This window comes from Somniosus microcephalus, chromosome 1 (assembly GCF_052327205.1).
Source record: "Somniosus microcephalus isolate GS21.2 chromosome 1, FLI_Smic_1.0, whole genome shotgun sequence".
In the NCBI taxonomy this organism is placed as follows: Eukaryota; Metazoa; Chordata; class Chondrichthyes; order Squaliformes; family Somniosidae; genus Somniosus; species Somniosus microcephalus.
In genome coordinates this window covers 392,774,841-392,791,250 of record NC_140987.1, presented here as the reverse complement: position 1 = coordinate 392,791,250, position 16,410 = coordinate 392,774,841, and the positions used below count along the sequence as shown (strand labels likewise).

The 16,410-nt window shown below is 43.3% G+C and overlaps 1 protein-coding gene across 1 annotated transcript in view; it reads left to right on the top strand.

The window, feature by feature from the left end:
- LOC147125104 (SAM and SH3 domain-containing protein 3-like) overlaps positions 1-16,410 on the top strand; it is a 75,439-nt gene that overhangs the window by 41,479 nt on the left and 17,550 nt on the right. Inside the window, exons 2-4 of the mRNA XM_085997378.1 lie at positions 5,221-5,319; positions 7,455-7,601; positions 8,928-9,069. Coding sequence (XP_085853504.1) covers positions 5,221-5,319; positions 7,455-7,601; positions 8,928-9,069 — 388 coding nt within the window. The remainder of the gene's footprint in view (positions 1-5,220; positions 5,320-7,454; positions 7,602-8,927; positions 9,070-16,410) is intronic.

Here is a 16,410-nt window from a genome sequence, read left to right as displayed (position 1 = left end):
CCTGTCAGTCTGTAAGGGACCCGCCTTTAGTTTCACTAATTTTTCCTTTTTACATACCTATAGAAGCTTTTACAGTTTGTTTTTATGTCTCTTGCTAGTTTACTCTCATATTCTATTTTCCCTTTCTTTATCAATTTCTTGGTCCTCCTTTGCTGAATTCTAAAATCCTTCCAATCCTCAGGCTTAGTACTCTTTTTGGCAACATTATAAGCCTCTTCCTTTGATCTAATGCTATCTTTAACTTCTCTTGTTAGCCACAGTTGGACCATTTTTCCTGTGGGGTTTTTGTGCCTTAAAGGAATGTATAACTGTTGTAAATTATGTATTAATTCTTTAAATGCTAGCCATTGCTTCTCTACCATCATACCTTTTAATGTAATTTCCCAATCTACCTTAGCCAACTCGCCCCTCATACCTACATAGTTTGCTTTGTTTAGATTTAGGACCCGAGTGTCAGATTTAACTAAATCACTTTCAAACTCAATATAAAATTCTATCACATTATGGTCACTCTTCCCTAAAGGTCCCTTTACTACAAGGTTATTAATTAACCCTTTCTCATTACACAATACTAGATGTAAAATAGCCTGTTCCCTAGTTGGTTCCTCAACATACTGATCTAGAAAACTATCTTGTATACATTCCATGAATTTGTTCTCCACACTATTACTGCAAATTTGGTTTGCCCAGTCTATATGTAGATTAAAGTCCCCCATGATTACTGTATTATCCTTGTTACATGCACCTCTAATTTCATGATTTATACTCTGCCCTACATTACAACTACTGTTTGGTGGCCTATGAACAACTCCCACCAATGCCCCTTGCGGTTTCTTAGCTCCACCCAAACTGATTCTACTTCTTGATTTTCAGAACTATGATCCTTTCTCTCTACTGTCTTTATCCCATCCTTTATTATCAGGGCTACCCCTCCTCCTTTTCCATTTTGCCTATCTTTTCTAAAAATTAAGTATCCTGGAATATTTAGTTCCCAACCTTGGCCACTTTGCAACCATGTCTCCGTTATGGCTATTAGATCAAACCTGTTCATTTCTATCTGCACTATTAAATCATCTATTTAGTTGTGAATGCTTTAGCTTTGACTTATTTCTCTTTTTCCCTGATGTCACCTTAGTCACTGATGCCATATTACCTTTGTTACTCTCTCTGTCCCTTCCTGACACACTCTGCTTATTTTTACCCAAAACTCTACTCTGCTCTAAAGCCTGGACATTTCTCTTGCTGCTTTTACATTTACTCTTTCTTGAACCCTCCCACCCCCCTTCATTAGTTTAAAGCCCTGTCTACTGCCCTATTCTGGTACCACGACACAAAGACATTACAGGGAAGGACCATAAAGCTCAGTATCAAGAGATTGCATTATAAGATGCCTTTTTAGCTTGGAAAGGAAGCAGTAGAGAGCCAATCCTAGAAGTATTCAAGAACAATAAATGGTATAGAAAAGGTAATTCTAGAACCATATTTCAAATTAAACAATGACAGGAGCACAAGGGTGCACAGTTTAAAATCTATGAAAGGCAAACTTAAGACCAATATCAAGAAGTCCTTCACGGAGCAGGTGAGGAACCAATTGTCATCCATGTGCGAATGAATAACACAGGTAGAAGTAGACAAAGGTCCTACATGCTAAATTTAGGGCATTAGGAAGGAAGCTCAAGAGAAGTAACTCAAGAGTAGTATTTTCCAAAATACTACCCATGCCACGTGCTAGTTAATAGAGACAGAGGGTAATTAGGCAGACCAACACATGGCTAAGGCTTTGGTATAAGCAATCAGGGTTCCTCAAACAATGGGACTCCTTTTGGAATAGTGGAAGCCTTTACAGACCAGATGGGCTCCACCTTAAACAAAAGTGGAGTAGAGGTGTTGGCGGGCAGGATAGATAGAATGATGGGGGAGTGTTTAAACTAAATGTAGGGGTGGTTGCGGTAGGTGCAAGAGACCACAAACCTTAAGGCGTACCAGTGAAAATACAAATCGAAATTTAATCATTCTAATTCCAATGGTGGAGAGTACCCTCCCCCAACCCTGTCCCCTTTTACACAGCCAACAGTGTGCAGACAGCGCACGCCAGAACCAGGAGACCCAAGGATCATCCTAAATTAGGCCACGGGCCTCATTTGAATACTTTAGGCAAAGTGCCGGCACCTGTCACGCCTCCAGAGGCAACTCGCTCATTTTGAAGGAATCAAGTTTAGGCCGCCTATCTTGCTGGCGGTGGCCCTCAGGGAAGTCCCAGGGATTGCGGGGGAAGAAGGTTAACGGGAGAGGAGGCAATCGCAGGCTGGCAGCGACCCTTGGGAGTGCTGTGGAGCTAGGAGGAACACTCCTGCAAGGGGCCTAATCAGTCGGCACAGGCACCTGAAAAATCACCTGACCCAATATGGGGGGGCGGCCATACTTCAGGTGTCTTTGGACATAGCCCCGTGAAATTGGTACTTTTTGCCTCCATTTTCCAACTTGAAAACACTTGCACCACTCTGCCTAGTTTAAGACTGGAGAAAAAGAGCCAACTCCATCCACCTCCGTGACTCAATCCCCAGCCGCAACAGTGTGTTGAGAGTGTTCCTGTTGGCCTTTTTCTTTTGCTGCGGTCATATGGACTTTCCTAATTTTGCTACAAAGATCTAAGTGGAGGTCTGACTCAAACTGAACTTCACGACTGCTGCATTTTTCTGTAACAATGATGAGTTGTTCTTTTCAGTTAGCTTTAATTTTTGTAATTGCTTGTTAACTTGCTTTGAACTAGAAAATAGGGATGTAGCAAATCTTTGTTTTACTCAACACATAATTTCTCATTTTAAGGTCATGGACTCCACTTCCCTTTTATCCAAAATATTGTATATTTTTATCGATTAACATATGACTACCATAGCACTGATTATCAAAAATGTCCACTTGATGTCACCGTGTGGCTTGTCAATATCATGGTTTCCTGTCCAGGCCACGTTGGAAACCCCGCCACAGCATGAGCTGTAGATAGTCTCAGCATCACACATCTGATAACATTGTAACTGGGAATCCAATATGACTTTGGTTACTGTTTTGTCAGTGTATTGGGTGCTTCATGTCTAAAATTAAATTAGTTTAATGTTCATAGTCTTTTCATTATTTAACAAGTAGTTAAAGCGGGCCAGAACTCCCCAGTATGGCATCTAGTGCCTGAAAAAAAGCAAGGTCTGCCCTCCAAGCTTCTGTGACAGTTTCTGCTGCTCCATTCCAATCCGATACCCAGGTCCTGCATTTCTCTCTCTCTCTCACACTTTTCCTAAATAAGTGAGTCTCAGCTCCCGTTGCTCTCTCTCTTTTGCCCCAGTCCCACTTGCCATGACACTCTCTCTGCCACCCAAGTCTTGGCTCCTATTTCTCTCTCTGGTCCCAACTCCCAGTGCTGTCTCTGCCACCTAACCCCTGACCCCCCCACTGCAGGCCAGCGCTATCCAATTACATTTTAAGATTCCTTCACCTTAGTAATAGAATATTGGCTGCTACTTGGGGCAAGAATCTTTATTCACATGAAAAATCTGACAACGGCCAGGTTCTATGATTCTGAAAGGTGGAGAGGGGCTGAGTAACCACCGCCTCCCCCCACCCCACTTCCTTAACAAATTCCGCTTTAACCACTGTATCAAACGACATGCCCCTTTAAATCCAGGTATCTAGTATTTACACTGCAAAATTGAATTGGGTCCTCTAGCTTTTCATATATACATAAATGTAATTTTAAAACGTGCCAGTTCGGAGGACATTGGCTTATGTCCAATATGCCTATGGTACTTATATTGGGTCACAGATGGAAGTATAAATGCTGCAAAGTTTTCTGCATTTACTGACAGTGGTTCTGTTGGGATACTGCTTAAGCTGGCCATTCTTAATCCATTTCCCAAACTTGATTAGTTTGATATTACATTGGTGGGTAATTGCACTGAATAATGTGCACTTAACCGCACAAACTCAGAGTCCCAGGGTTCATTGGCAATCTGAGCCAAATTGGCTGCTCTCAACTGGGGCACAATTGGGGATCTCCAGTTGCCTTCAGTGCCTCTAGGCTAGGTAGAAGTATCAGCCAGCGTTCCTGATTATGATCTCTATCTGGTGACTCCTGCTGGAAAGTACCAAGTGTGGACATTGTTTGAAAACAGGATCAGCCTCAAATGTGATGATTCCTGTAATTGAATAGCCACTGACACTGATTGTTGAAGCCCACACGTGAAGAATGTCCACTTCAACAAGGTACCACAGGGAAACTGATACCTGTGGAAATGTACCTCGGTAAGAGTCACTGCTTTCAACAAGGTAGAATACTAGTAAAAGAAAAAAAAACAAACAAGCTGGAATCATTTGTAAATAATTAAAAACAGAATTTGAATATATGATAAGAAGCAAGATGGTACTCAGGGAAAGTCCCTGTGTTTCCAAACCTTTAATCATTACACACATCACACTGCACAAACATTCTAGTCTTATACAGATGTTTAGGGCATAACTCAAACAGAAACTTATATTAGAATTACTTTTCCATAATGACACTGTGTTTGGCCAAGCCACAAAGAAATGCACCATAGCAACAGTGTGCATCAGACCAGATCGTTGGACTGTGTTGGGTATCACTATACCTCCACAGAAGTGTCACGCTTATTGAAGGGAAAACTCAACCTTAATTAATGCGCAGATAATACTCAGCATTTCCATTTTATAAATATGTCCATGTACACTGTTGTAATATAATAACAGTACCTTGCATTTATATTACACCTTTAATGTAGAAAAAATGTCCCAAGATACACAGGTGTAATCAGACAAAAATCTACACTGAGCCAAAGAAGGAGATATTAGGAGGGGTGGCTAACAGCTTGGTCAAATAAATGGGTTTTAGGGAGGGTCCTAAAGAAGGAGAGGGAGGTGGACAGGCGGAGAGGTTTAGAGAGTGAATTCCAAAGCTTAGTGCCTAGATGGCTGAAGACACAGCTTCCAATGGTGGAAAATGGGAATGAACTCGCCATTAGAAGTGTAGTCTTGGAGTTATTTTAATGTTAAACTCAATGGAAAGGAAAATCCATGCCTTCAATTTATAAAACATTTAAATGTTTATCCATACTTGTGGCAACCTTGACTGTGGATTATTTGTTGATTATATATGTTTATTCATTAGAGAAGCAGTGACATTTTTGCCTTAAAGTTTATAATTTTTCTTACCAGCTCTCTCTACAAAGATCAAGCAGCTTCAAGCACTTTGAACGCTCAAAGCCTCCATCATCGCCATTGGTTAATGACCAAGAATTCAAACTTAATGAAAATGTAAGTCTGAATGTAATTCTGTTGCTAGATTTTAGCTGAATAAGTGATCTGATTTTGACAAAATAGAAGGGAGGTTCAGTGAGCACCCTATATGCACCAGTCTTTCTTCCTCATTTTTTAATCTTGGTTTTCTTCCTTTATTTTCCATGGAGTTCTCTCTACCACAAAGCCTTCTGAAGCAGGATGTACAAATCATTATTCCTACTCAAACAAGGGGGGGGGGGTGCAATTGGGGAGGGAGTCAATTAGTTGAGTTTCTGTGTTTGAAATGTAAGCAAGTGAAATAACTCAAACAGGTATGACAAGTTATGAGTTTAAGGGAGATTACTGACTATCCAAGAGAGCCTAGGGGGAAATTTAACTCCCAGGCGGAAAGCCGGGGAGTCATGTGGGCCACATGCCCGGGAGCTGAAGTGGGACCCCTGGTTTATTTTAATGGCCGGTCTTCAATAATATTCTGCCGGTCAGCTGCCCACCTGAAACAGGTGTCCAGAGGCAGCTTGTGGCCTGTGAAGGTTGGATGGCCCAGAGTCTGGCAGTCAGGTAAAGTGAGTTTCGTGGGTAGGAAGAGAGAGGGAGAGCTTAGGGTGGCAGTAGCCCAGACTTTCTTTGTGGTTTGCAGAGGAACACTCCTACTTCTCCTGGCCCCACAAAGATACGTTTTAAACTTACCTCTTCTGAGTATCTGCCAAGTCTAACTGAGCAGAATTCAGTAGACAGTTAAAATTGCATTGGGGTCCTAATGACATCATAGGGAGTTAAAATTTCCCTCTCTGGACAATCTAATTGGATGGAAGGTGAAATGCAGATATAATACATGTACAATGGATGGACTGCCATTGGCGAAAATAAATTGGTGCAATTATTTGTCGTTCTTTGAGCATATCCAGTAAAGAGTGGATTGTGATCAAGGCTAATCAACCACTGGGATGCTTCTGGACTGCATTTGATTATAATTCAAACAGATTATTTTATTCCAGTGTAACCAATTAGATGGAGTCTAGATTCTCTAGGAATTCCTATAAATCCTTCAAAAAAAAAGCACAGATTACCTGTGAGATTGATATAGAACCTGAAAACAGACACAATAGAGTTGAGTTTTTACTGTGTGGGGTTTAAGCATCGCCTCAGTGGAGTGCAGAAAGGAAAATCTGTCCAGGAGGATCACACGTCCCTTACAGAACCAGCTGAATTTTCCTTTCTTTAACTTCAATGGAAGAAAAATCGAGTAGTTTCACTTACCAACATGTGATCCTCCTAGCCAAAATGTAATTCACATATGCTAATCAGGGTCTGATGACATCATTGATCCCACACAGCGATTTTAACTTCAGCCTGAGCAGGAAAGCCATCGCAACTTTCTCATCATGTGAAAGCCAAAGGATGGGGAAGCAGAAGTGGCCCGCCAAGTAAGTTTTTTTTACTTTCCATTATGGAGCCAGAAGGAATAAGAATGTTCCTCCGGGCCCCACAAGGAAAGTTTATGCCACCCTGCTCTGGACTCTCCTTGCCCCCTCTCCCCCCCCCCCCCCGCCTTACCTACAACAAAACCACCTAGGGCTTACTGTCTCCAAACTTGCCAGACTGGGTGAGAAGTGAATGTTAATGGGGCCCGGCAGTTAAAATTGCTGTGGCATCATACTGTGAGCGGGTGGGAAACTAACTGAAATTCCCCACCCGATAGGGACTCATCAAAGTTCTCATTGTTTCCTTTTTCTAGTGTTTGAATTTAATGCCAGTTGAGCAGCAATATACTGGTTGAATGTACCATTTTGATAATTAATGTTTCAGTAACTAGGGAAATATAACAAGTGAGGTTCACAGTTCAATATCCTATAATTTAATCTCCGTGGTGTTGCAGACATGAACTATCATATCATATTATAAGTACTGTTACAAGTGAAAATATTTGTGGATGTAAATTGTATTGTGCATTAGTCATGAACATGTTAAAGCATTCACATGAAATACCTTTGTCCACTTAAAAAAAAAGGCAATAACACATTTAAAAATAAATAGGCTAATACCTTGTTAGAATTGCAGACAAAATAATTTCATACAACTGCAGTAATATATTTATTAATATCATAGAGTACAATTTCAACCTATTGACCAGACATTGATTGTACTTTCAGGCAGGGATGACCGACGCTAAGGCAGCAAGCACAGAAGAGCCCAACAAATCTGGAAGCAAACTAGGAAAGAAATGGCGAGCAGTTATTTCACGTACTATGAATAGGAAGACTGGCCGAATGATGGTGAAAGCTTTGGCAGAGGAGAAGGTAAGAGCCACTTCAGGGTTCCACATTGTCAGCACAACTCCAGCTTTTGGGTGGTGATTCTTTTACGTTGCGAATTTCCATTAAAATGAAAGAAATTGCTAAAAAGTTCTGGGTAGGAAAGGAATCATGCATGCATATTGGCTTGGCTTGTTTTGTTTAAAAGAGCATTGTCCATATCTCAAAGTGCCAAATAGCTCGTGTCCAACAAGAGATTAGTATCTTAAAATTAGGCTTTTCATATAAAATTCCTATGTCCGCTACTTTAACAGAGGTGTAAACCAATTTATTTTAAACAGCTGAGTTAAGGTAGTAGACAACAGAATTTCAAACAAGTGTTAATATTCATACACACTCATTTTCAAAGAGACAAATTTTAAGGCAAACGTTTATAGTTAGGAGCATGTGCACTGATCTCATTGGAGATGCGTGATGTCATATCTGCCCTCAACAAACTTTGTAATTTTAGGGAACTTCGAATATGTTACAGGGTTTGTACAGAATCCTGATTGGTGGACTCTCAATGAAACTTTTAATTGGACTACTCTTAGCTATTCTGGGAACTGAGCTTTCCCAATAACTGATCAACATGAAGACAACAGGGGAAATTTTCAAGCCACCCACTGGTTGAAACGAGGTGGTAGTGCCTTGAAAAGTGTGGGGTATGACTTCCCATCCTGATCCCGCTGACTGTGTGGCAAGCGCTATGTGAGCAGAGCAGCCGCTTGAATCAGTTGATAGCCCCTTTTAAAATGCAAATCAGAGTCCTATGACATACAATGGAGGTACTCGATACATGGCCCACAATTCAGCTTCTGTAAACTGATATAGGTCGATTGTCCGGTACCCCGGCATGTCACTTCAATGAAGCATTCCACTTAAAGATGAGAGTTGACAAAATTCAACACAGATGCACAGTCTAATTAATTATCATTGATCCTTTTCTATAGTCTCCATCCCTGCCCAAGAGGAGCAACCTCGCCATCAAACCAATTATACAGTTGTGTCAGTCATCACCAGAATTTCTCTGTGGTAGTAATTCAAGGTGGAATTTGATAGTAGAAAGAAGGGGCACAGGTTCAAACCACTTAAAGGAAACCTTAAGACTGCGAGGAAGTTCTGCATACAAAGGGTAATCAACATTTGGAATGGACTTCAGGATAGTGTGGTGGAGTCAAAAACTTTAGTCAATTTAGAGACAGTTACAGGCAATGATGGGGAGGGGCTTTAGGTTTGATAAGATAATACAGATCAGGAGGACCATTCAAAAGGTGGTCAAATATAAGCTGTGGTTCATATATTGACTTGCCTACATCTTTTCTCCCTCAGAGTGATAGTGGAGAAGAGGGCCCCATGTCTCCAATGACACCTGATGACCTTATGTACTTGAGAGTAGGCGACAGGGCCTCATACTCACCCAGTGAATCAGAAGAGAATATCAACAGTCCACTCAGCAGACAAGCTTCAAGCAGTAAGTAACAACAATAAACAGCACAAAGCACAAACAGAACCATAGAAATGTGCAAAAAAACACTTTTGAATGTTCCCTCTACATCATTGCTGATTGCTCTTTAGAAATAGATATGAATATGGGCATCATAGTAAAAATTCTCTGAACTGACTTTGGTAAAACTCAGCCAACAATTATTGTTGCCGTTTGGATTCTAGAAATTCTTAATCTTTATTTTTCCCTAATAATTAAAAATTAAAAATGGGAGCTAACAAATGTTTATACTTTTATGATTTGAGGCGAAGGATCAAATTATGACTGTAATGCCCCATCTTTATTCAGCCTTAGCGTTTGTATTACTGCTTTAAAATTCATTTCAGATTGTAACAGGCCTATGCTCTCGTTTCTATTCAGTATATCTTGCAATACTAGAGAAACTAATGGGACTAAAAGCCGACAAATCCCCTGGACCTGACGGCCTACATCCTAGGGTTCTAAAAGAGCTGGCTGAAGAGATAGTGGATGCATTGGTTTTGATCTTCCAAAATTCCCTAGAATCTAGAGAGTGATCCCAGCGGATTGGAAGGTCGCAAATGTAACACTGCTATTCAGGAAAGGAGGAACAGTAAAAACAGGGAATTACAGGCCAGTTAGCCTGACATCAGTAGTTAGGAAAATGCTGGAAACCATTGCTAAGGAAGTGGTATCAGAGCATAGAAATTCATAACATGATTAGGCAGAGTCAACATGGTTTTATGAAAGGGAAATCGTGTTTGAAAAAATTTAGAGTTTTTTGAGGATGTAACTGTAATGATCAGTAACATGTCATTCTAGAATGGTACACTAGGCGGAGCTGTAGAGCTGTATGTATATAAGACTAGGCTACCCACAAGGCAGTAGTCAAGATGGATGCTGTAGAAGTCCACATGTCATGAATAAAGTGACTAGCTAAAAGCTAGCTGTTCATAATGAAAATAACTAGTTATTAATGAACATAACAGTAACTAGCAGGGTAGATAATGGGGAACCAGTGGATGTAGTATATTTGGATTTCCAAAAGGCATTCAATAAGGTGCCACATAAAAGATTAGGGCTCACGGGGTTGGGGCTAATATAGTAGCATGGATAGAGGATTGGTTAACAGACAGAAAACAGAGAGTAGGGATAAACTGATCTTTTTCAGGTTGGCAGGCTGTAACTAGTGAGGTGCCGCAAGGATCAGTGTTGTGGCCTCAGTTATTTAAAATCTATATTAATGACCTATATGAAGGGCCCAAGTGTAATGTATCCAAGTTTGCTAATGATACAAAGCTGGGTGGAGAGTAAGCTGTGAGGAGAACACAAAGGGCTCGATTATCATTCAGCCATGGAGGCGGGCTTGGAAGCGTGCGGGGGGTTAAAATCGCAAAAACTGGCGGGCGGGGCCGCCCCCCCCCCAGCCTGGTCCCCGACTCCGAGCAATTTAACTCGGTCGTGTCTGATGGTCCCGACTCCGTCCCGCATCGAACAGGTGGGACTGGTCGTTAAGGCCCTTAACAACCACTAAATGGCCTCTATAATCCTATTTTGAAAGGCCCTTGTGAATTTAACCCTTTTCCCACATGAAACACGCCTGGTGGGAAACACGAATGTGAAACCTGGCGGGAGCGCTATTGGATTACTGACTATCAACTGCAGGTCAACTGTGGAGGAGGAATTCCTGGAGTGTTTACGGGATGGTTTCCTGGACCAATATGTCGAGGAACCAACCAGAGATCAGGCCACCTTAGACTGGGTATTACGTAACGAGAAAGGATTAATTAGCAATCTTGTTGTACGAGGCCCCTTGGGTCTGAGCGATCATAATATGATCAAATTCTTCATTAAGATGGAGAATGAAGTAGTTGACTCGGAGACTAGGGTCCTCAATTTAAATAAAAGGAAACTACGATGGTCTGAGGAGCGAGTTGGGTAGGATTGATTGGGGAATGTCACTCAAAGGGTTGACGGTGGATAGGCAACGGCAAACATTCAAAGACCGAATGGATGAACTAGAGAATTTGTTCATCCCAGTTTGGCATAAAAATTAAAAAAAAGTGACCCAACCATGGCTAACAAGGGAAATTAGGGATAGCATAAGGTCCAAGGAGAGGGCATATAAATTGGCCAGAAAAAGCAATAATCCTGAGGATTGGGAGCAGTTTAGGATTCAAAGGAGGACAAAGGGATTAATTAAGAAAGGGAAAATAGAATATGAGTGTAAGCTTTCAGGGAACATAAAAACTGACTGTAAAAGCTTTTATAGATATGTGAAGAGAAAAAGATTGGTGAAGTCAAGCGTAGGTCCCTTGCAGTCAGAATCGGGGGAATTTATAATGGGGAACAAAGAAATGGCAGACCAACTAAATACATATTTTGGTTCTGTCTTTACAAAGGAGAACACAAATAACCTCCCAGAGATGCCGGGGAACATAGGGTCTGATGAAAGGGTGGAACTGAAAGAAATCAGTATTTGTAGGGAAATGGTGTTAGGAAAATTGATGGGACTGAAGGCCGATAAATCCCCAGGGCCTGATAATCTACATCCCAGGGTACTTAAGGAAGTGGCTCTAGAAATAGTAGATGCATTGCTGGTCATCTTCCAGAACTCAATAGACTCTGGAACAGTACCCATGGATTGGCGGGTAGCTAATGTTACCCCACTATTCAAAAAAGGTGGTAGAGAAAAGGCGGGGAATTATAGACCGGCAAACTTGACATCGGTAGTGGGAAAAATGCTAGAGTCCATTATAAAAGATGTAATAGCAGAGCACTTGGAAAGCAGTGACTGGATCGGTCAAAGTCAACATGGATTTACAAAAGGTAAATCATGCTTGACTAATCTACTGGAATTTTTTGAGGATGTAACTGGTAAAATAGATAAGGGAGAACCAGTGGATGTGGTGTATTTGGACTTTCAGAAGGCTTTCGATAAGGTCCCGCATAAGAGATTAGCATGCAAAATTAAGACACATGGGATTGGGGGCAAGGTATTGACTTGGATAGAGAACTGGTTGGCGGACAGAAAGCAAAGAGTTGGAATAAACGGGTCGTTTTCCAAGTGGCAGGCAGTGACTAGTGGGGTACCGCAAGGATCGGTCCTAGGACCCCAGCTGTTCACAATATATATTAATGATCTGGACGAGGGAATTGGATGTAATATCTCCAAATTTGCAGATGACACAAAGCTGGGTGGGAGGGTATGCTGTGAGGAGGATGTCGTGAAACTCCAGTACGATTTGGACAGGTTGGGTGATTGGGCAGAAACATGGCAAATGCACTATGTGGATAAATGTGAGGTTATCCACTTTGGTGGCAAAAACAGGAAGGCAGATTATTTGAATGGCAATAGATTGGGAGAAGGGGAAGTGCAAAGAGACCTGGGTGTTCTTGTGCACCAGTCGCTGAAGGTAAGCATGCAGGTGCAGCAGGCGGTTAAGGCGGCAAATGGTATGTTGGCCTTCGTAGCAAGAGGGTTCGAGTACAAGAACAAGGATGTCTTGCTGCAGTTGTACAGGGCCTTGGTGAGACCGCACCTTGAGTATTGTGTGCAGTTTTGGTCGCCTTACCTGAGGAAGGACGTTCTTGCCATGGAAGGAGTGCAGCGAAGATTCACCAGGCTGATACCTGGGATGGCAGGAATGACGTATGAGGAGAGATTGTGTCGATTGGGCTTATACTCACTGGAGTTTAGAAGATTGAGAGGGGATCTCATCGAAACCTATAAAATTCTGTCAGGCCTGGACAGACTAGATGCAGGAAGGATGTTTCTGATGGCCAGGGAGTCCAGAACCAGGGGTCATAGTCTAAGGATAAGGGGTAAGCCATTTAGGACTGAAATGAGGAGGAATTTCTTCACCCAGAGAGTGGTGAACCTGTGGAATTCTCTGCCACAGAGGGCAGTGGAGGCCAGTTCATTAAGTATATTCAAGAAAGAGTTGGATATATTTCTTAAGGCTAAAGGGATCAAGGGATATGGGGAGAAGGCAGGGACAGGGTACTGAATTTGGATGATCAGCCATGATCTCATTGAATGGCGGAGCAGGCTCGAAGGGCCGAATGGCCTACTCCTGCTCCTATCTTCTATGTTTCTATGTTAGAGGAGATTTGATCAGCCATGATTTGCAGGTGGCACGACTTAGTGGTCTCAGGTCTGGGGCAACTTTTAGAAGGCTTAACCACACCTGTGGAACGTAGGAGTCTCACACCCATCTCCAGTGTGACCTCCTGGGAAACCCCTCTCGCCACCTTCACTCAGCGCTTCCTCAACGGAGGCATATACCAGAAGCATGGGAGCCATTTATTTCCTTCCCATCTGGGCATTAGAGGAGCTCGAGCACCAGCCGCGGCAGCAGCAGAACCAGGAGCAACAGCAGCAGGAGCGCCAGGCTGCTGCTCACCCACCTGAAGCTGCACAGGCCAGAAGGGGCCAGCGCCTGGAAGTGGCTGGAGAGCACCTTGCTGCACATTAGGGGGGTCATGGGGACCCGTATCTGCAATGGCAGTCCTACTCAGAAGGACTTCCATGAAGGTCTGGCTTCCCTGTTCAATAAGATGCCCATCGCTCCTGAAGAGATGTCATTCTATTCTGAACAATGACCATGTTTTCCATACCCTGGCGACTAAGTTCCTCCATGGCCATAGCCATCCTCTCCTCTACGGTAGCCAGCCTTACCACAGAGGTAGCAATCCTTTCCACAGAGATAGCCATCCTTTCCGTGGTGATGCGTTCATGCGCCAATGACTCCACAAAGGCTCTGCTCATGTTCGCTGTGGACTCCTCCATTCGCTCCACACTCGCAACGACCCTAGAGACAAAACCTGCCAGAAACTCCTGCATCTGTGCCTGGAGTTCCATCACCTCTGATCTTATGGATGGACCCAGAGGCACAGGGTCAACATGCTGCTGAGCCGAGCTGGCAGAGTCCTGCGCCCTCCGACTAGGACTCTCCACTGCTGTCCCTGTCTCCACAATCTGCTGGTGCTCACTTGTGAGCTGTGATACACCAGGTGACATCACTACTCTATGTCCCGAAAGTCCCGAGGTGTGTGTCTCTGCGCTGGTGCTGGGTGTGCTGAATTCTGCTGACGCTGCGCCCTCAGAGGTTGCAGCTTCCTCTGAGGAGTCTGGCTGCTCAGCCTCTTCTTCCTGGCTAGGGGGGGGATGGATGCTTGCGATGGTCCTGTGGGGGAGTAAAGGAAAGAGTCAGATGTGATGCAAAGGCTACATGCACATGTAGCTTTTTGCAGATGCTCATAAGTCCATTTGTTACAGCTTCACAATCATTATCAGTGACTCATGCAATGTCAAAGAGAGAGATGGGAAACTTTTCTGTCACCAGCTTGATGTGTTACACCCGTCTGTCCATCCCCCACGCGCGAATCATACTCTATTTCCATAATTTCCAGGACGGCCTCCTCCCAGGGAGTCAGGTGGGCTATTGAGGCTGTCCCTCCCCCAGTCCTGGCTCGCTCTCTTTTGTTGTGAGCTCTCTTTTCCTGCAATGAGGGAGACAAGTGGAGGTTGAGTGAGAATGAAGGAGTGAGTGTAGAGATTGCATAGCATAGATACTTAGGAGACAAAGATGGAGTGAGGTTGCAAGACCAAGGGCCCTCCCTGTGTGTTGTCAGTTGTGTTCATAGCATCAGAGTGATGGGGAGTGTGAGGGCTGCATGGTCAAATAGTTATGTGAATGTGAGCATAGAGAGAGAGGGAATGGGTAAGGGTGCATGGATGTCAGTGTCAAGTGGGATGTGGAGGAAGAGATTGCTAAAGCTGAGTGCTGGTGAGGAAAGGCAATGGTGATCAGATTGAGGGTGATGGGAAATTCATACTCACTTTTCCAGTGCGCTGAAGGTCATGAAATCTTTTCCTGCACTGTATCCAGGTTCTGCGGGTGACTCCCAAGGAGTTGACCTCCTCAGCCACCTGGGACGAAGACCTCCCTGTTGACCCTAGTCCCATCCACTAATGCCTGCAGTGCCACCTCGTCAAAGCGAGGAGCTGATCTGGCCCTCCGGCTTGGCATATTTGCTGCAGCTCCCTCACACTGCACAGTCAAGAAGCTTGGCAGTCTGCAGAAGAAGCAAGGCTTGCTGCGGACCTTAAATGCAGCAGCAATGATGATGTCATCGGAGGGGACTTTCAGTCATGAAAAACCATTTGCAAAGGCTTCCCACACGTTGGAAATCAATTGGTCAATTGCAAGGGGGTTGGAGTACAAGAGTAAGGAAGTCTTGTTACAGTTGTACAGGGCCTTGTTGAGACCACACCTGGAGTACTGTGCACAGTTTTGGTCTCCTTATCCAAGGAAGGATATACTTGCCTTGGAGGCGGTGCAACGAAGGTTCACTAGAGTGATTCCTGGGATGAGAGGTCTGTCCTATGATGAGAAATTTTGTAGAATGGGCCTTGTAATGATCAGTAACATGTCATTCTAGGATGGTACACTAGGTGGAGCTGTATGTTTAGTAAGGGGCTACCCACAAGGCAGTAGTCAAGATGGATGCCTGTACACTGGTCCACATGGCTGAATAAATGACTAGCTCAAGTTGGCTGTTCATAATTAAAACATCTATTTATTTATGAACATAACATGGTACCAGGACTGGTAATATCTGCTGAATATTGTGAAACGCGACATGGAGAATTTGAAGCCACCGGAGGGTTTGAAACTCACGGGGAATGTCGACTGCAATTGCCGGACTTTCAAACAACAATTCGAACTCTACATTGCTGCCATCGGGTTCGGTACGAAGCCAGATGCAAGGAAAATAGCGTTACTGCTCATGGTTGCAGGCCCGCAGGCGATAGAGGTATTTAATACGTTTGTATTTGATCAAGAGGAGGACAGAGAAAAGATGGACGATGTGCTAAAGAAGTTTGATACACATTGTTCTCCCAAAAAGAACGAGACCTATGAGAGGTACGTGTTCCATTTACGGACACAGCAGCAAAATGAGACTTTTGATAGCTTTGTGACCGATCTGAAACTGAAAGCACAGACATGTAATTTCTCTGAACTGAAATCATCCATGATTCGTGACCAGATTGTGTTTGGTATTCATGATAAAAAAGTCAGGGAACGTTTGTTGAGAGAAACCGAACTAACATTGGAGGATGCTATGAAAATATGCCATGCCAGTGAGCTAGCTCAGAAGCACGCAAAGACTTTCAGTGAAATTAATAATAATGCGACTGTAATGAGTGACTGTGATGCTGTTGGTGCTGTGTTCTGCAAGGAGAAGAAACATGGGCAGAACAGAAATGCAAAGCAATCGGAGGATGGAACTTTTAATTGTAAACGCTGTGGTTACTAGCACCAGTCAAGACAATGCCCAGCG